Source organism: Montipora foliosa, chromosome 4 (genome assembly GCF_036669935.1).
Source record: "Montipora foliosa isolate CH-2021 chromosome 4, ASM3666993v2, whole genome shotgun sequence".
NCBI lineage: Eukaryota > Metazoa > Cnidaria > Anthozoa > Scleractinia > Acroporidae > Montipora > Montipora foliosa.
In genome coordinates, this window is record NC_090872.1 from 27224504 (window position 1) to 27227003 (window position 2500).

General features: G+C 41.7%; 1 protein-coding gene across 2 annotated transcripts in view; it reads left to right on the forward strand.

The window, feature by feature from the left end:
• LOC138000484 (ubiquitin carboxyl-terminal hydrolase 19-like) overlaps positions 1 to 2500 on the forward strand; it is a 37605-nt gene that overhangs the window by 26115 nt on the left and 8990 nt on the right. The window contains exons 15-17 of one of the 2 annotated variants that reach the window (XM_068846937.1): positions 464 to 607; positions 1154 to 1272; positions 1885 to 2010. In XM_068846937.1, coding sequence (XP_068703038.1) covers positions 464 to 607; positions 1154 to 1272; positions 1885 to 2010 — 389 coding nt within the window. The remainder of the gene's footprint in view (positions 1 to 463; positions 608 to 1153; positions 1273 to 1884; positions 2011 to 2500) is intronic. The other variant, XM_068846939.1, reaches the window with a different exon arrangement.

Below are 2500 nucleotides of genomic sequence, written 5' to 3' on the forward strand. Positions count from 1 at the left end.
ACAACTTCTTTTTATCCATTTTTAATAGGCTTTTGAGCTCGTGAATTATTAATGAGTTCGAGAACGTCTTATCGTGGTATATCTCCCACGAATTACTTGTATTGATGCCAGTGTCTATACCAAGAAAATACAATACAATCGAGAATGTGTCGCATAATATTTTATACTCTTCCACGGAAAATGCAGTCGTCAACACAATCAAGTCGCGCACGACGAAAAGGTTCGGTAGAACACTGACAAATACACAACGGCTTTCTTGCATTCTGATTTCCTGTATTTTCAGTGGTATTTTTTATCTGTTAATACCTGATGTTTACCATTAATTGGAGAATGCCGGTTGTCATTAATTGGTTGTAAAGTTGCTGGTTGCTATTCTCACGTTTACGTTGACCCTTTTCTTTCTACAAAGCGATTCAGGGACCTAACTAATGAAGTTTGATTTCGTTTTGCATTATCATGACAGGAGTTGCCAGAAGGAACACTGGAATGTTCATAAGAAAAACTGCAAGCGAGTTCTGCAACCGCTTGGGATTCCATTCATTGTCAGTATTGCAGCATCCGCCGCCACATTCAGTCGATTGCAGTATATAGCAAAGGAATATGCCAAGTAAGAAACCCCTCACCCACCATTATTGTTTATGGGGAGTTTAAGAAACGACGACGGCTACGGCAACGTCAACGCCAAAAAGCAGTAATGTTATTGGTTAAAAGAACCAAATTGATCGTGCTGCACGTGCGGCATGCATTGTTGAACAATTGTCTCCCGCACTCGTCATTACTACTACGTGAAATGACTAAATTTAAGGTTTTGACGACAACGTGGACAAACTGCAGTGAATCTTTCAGTCTCACTCTTTACTTCAAACCCTTCGGTACCAATTTCGCCCATATTGAAAAGTGTAAATAAGATGGAGTAATCATGAAATACTTAGAATAGCTGAAACATACATTTTGAAGTGACATTTCATCGCCGTAACCGTCGTGGTTTCTTAAACTCCCTTGTATCTTTTTTTTGGGGGGGAGGGGGGAGGGGTTGGGAGGGGGATGGCTAGCAAGACTTTGTGTTTGGGGTGTGTATGTGTTCTCTTGGCCCTCACTATTGGTTTGACAACTTAGGGAAACCGGCCTACTATTTTTCGACTCCCTTTTTCAGGTATTCTGTTGATGTACGTCCTGGTGAGAGGGATGAACAAGATTCATCAAGGAATGGTGAAGCATCATCCGCAGATGGGACTAGTCCAATCCTTGAGACGCCATCAAGAAGGGACTCAGGTGCGTTGTTGAGTTGATTGCTAAGACTGTCAGTAACATTTACTTGTTTGATGCTTCTTCTTGTCTTTCATTCACCCTATGTTCACTTTGCATCGTTATCCGTCCTCCAGCATCAACCATTAGGGAATGAATAAAAAGTCGACATTTACGGAATATTTTAAGAAAGTATCTGCTGATCCCATTTGTTTAAAAAACCTATAGTATTAATCCAGAGTTAGAGTTTGACCAAAGGTTCACACCGTTGTTGTGAATTTGGTTACCTCCAACACTGCTTCATTAATTCCCCTCATAGCAACCTTGCAAGTGTCCCCTACCACCCTACGCAGTGTTGACACGAACTGCAGCTTTTCAAAACGTTTCAGGTTTTCAAATCAACGTTGTAGGGGGTTGGGGGGAGTTATGCCCATCATGCGTTGCTTTTGAAACTGCTTGTGCTTTATTGACTTCATTGACCCGACAATTTTATCCATGATTGTAGCTATGATTGATAGTTAGGAGAGCTTGATTGTATTTTGCAAACGTAAAGAAACTGAAGGGCGAAGATGGACACTTGAATAACTGATCTTTGTCGGCAGTGTTATGTTTGATCAATTTGCACGATTTCCTTCATAGAAGATGCCTGTGCAGCTGGTTCTGCGAAGGACGCAAAGGAAACATATCCAAATTTTCACATCAAACCCGTGAATGCTTACGGTGAGGGAATCACCGGACCGGAAGGAAGCCGGCTGTCAGATGAAGGTTAGTTTTAGCATCATGGGCATTACAATTAAGAGCCTGTTGCGCATAGCAGTGAAAATATTTCTAAACAGCGCTGGGAGAATGTTTCAAGGCCGGAAATGTGCCTAAAAAAGCAAGAACGACAACAGTGCCCTCGAAACATACAGTGTATGACCTGAAAATTCCACTTCCCGTGTTTGTGATCATCTCGCGATACTTTGAAGTTGCTTTGGATGTAAGAAGTGAAACACGCAGCTATCCTGGATTTATGCTGGTTTGAATGGTGGGGGAGTTAAGAGATAAGATTTTAACAACGCAATGCGTCAACGTGAAACCGCCAGCAGTAAACATCAGGTTGCTATTAGCTGTAAGAACTTGAAAGGTCTCCGGTCTTCGTCAAACTTGTCTATTCCTCTAGCTTGCTCTCTCTCTTGAGTACGCGATCTGTGTTTATCATATAGGTACCGATGAAATACTAGTCCGCTTTGTCTTCTGTCACAAGAAGTGTAGT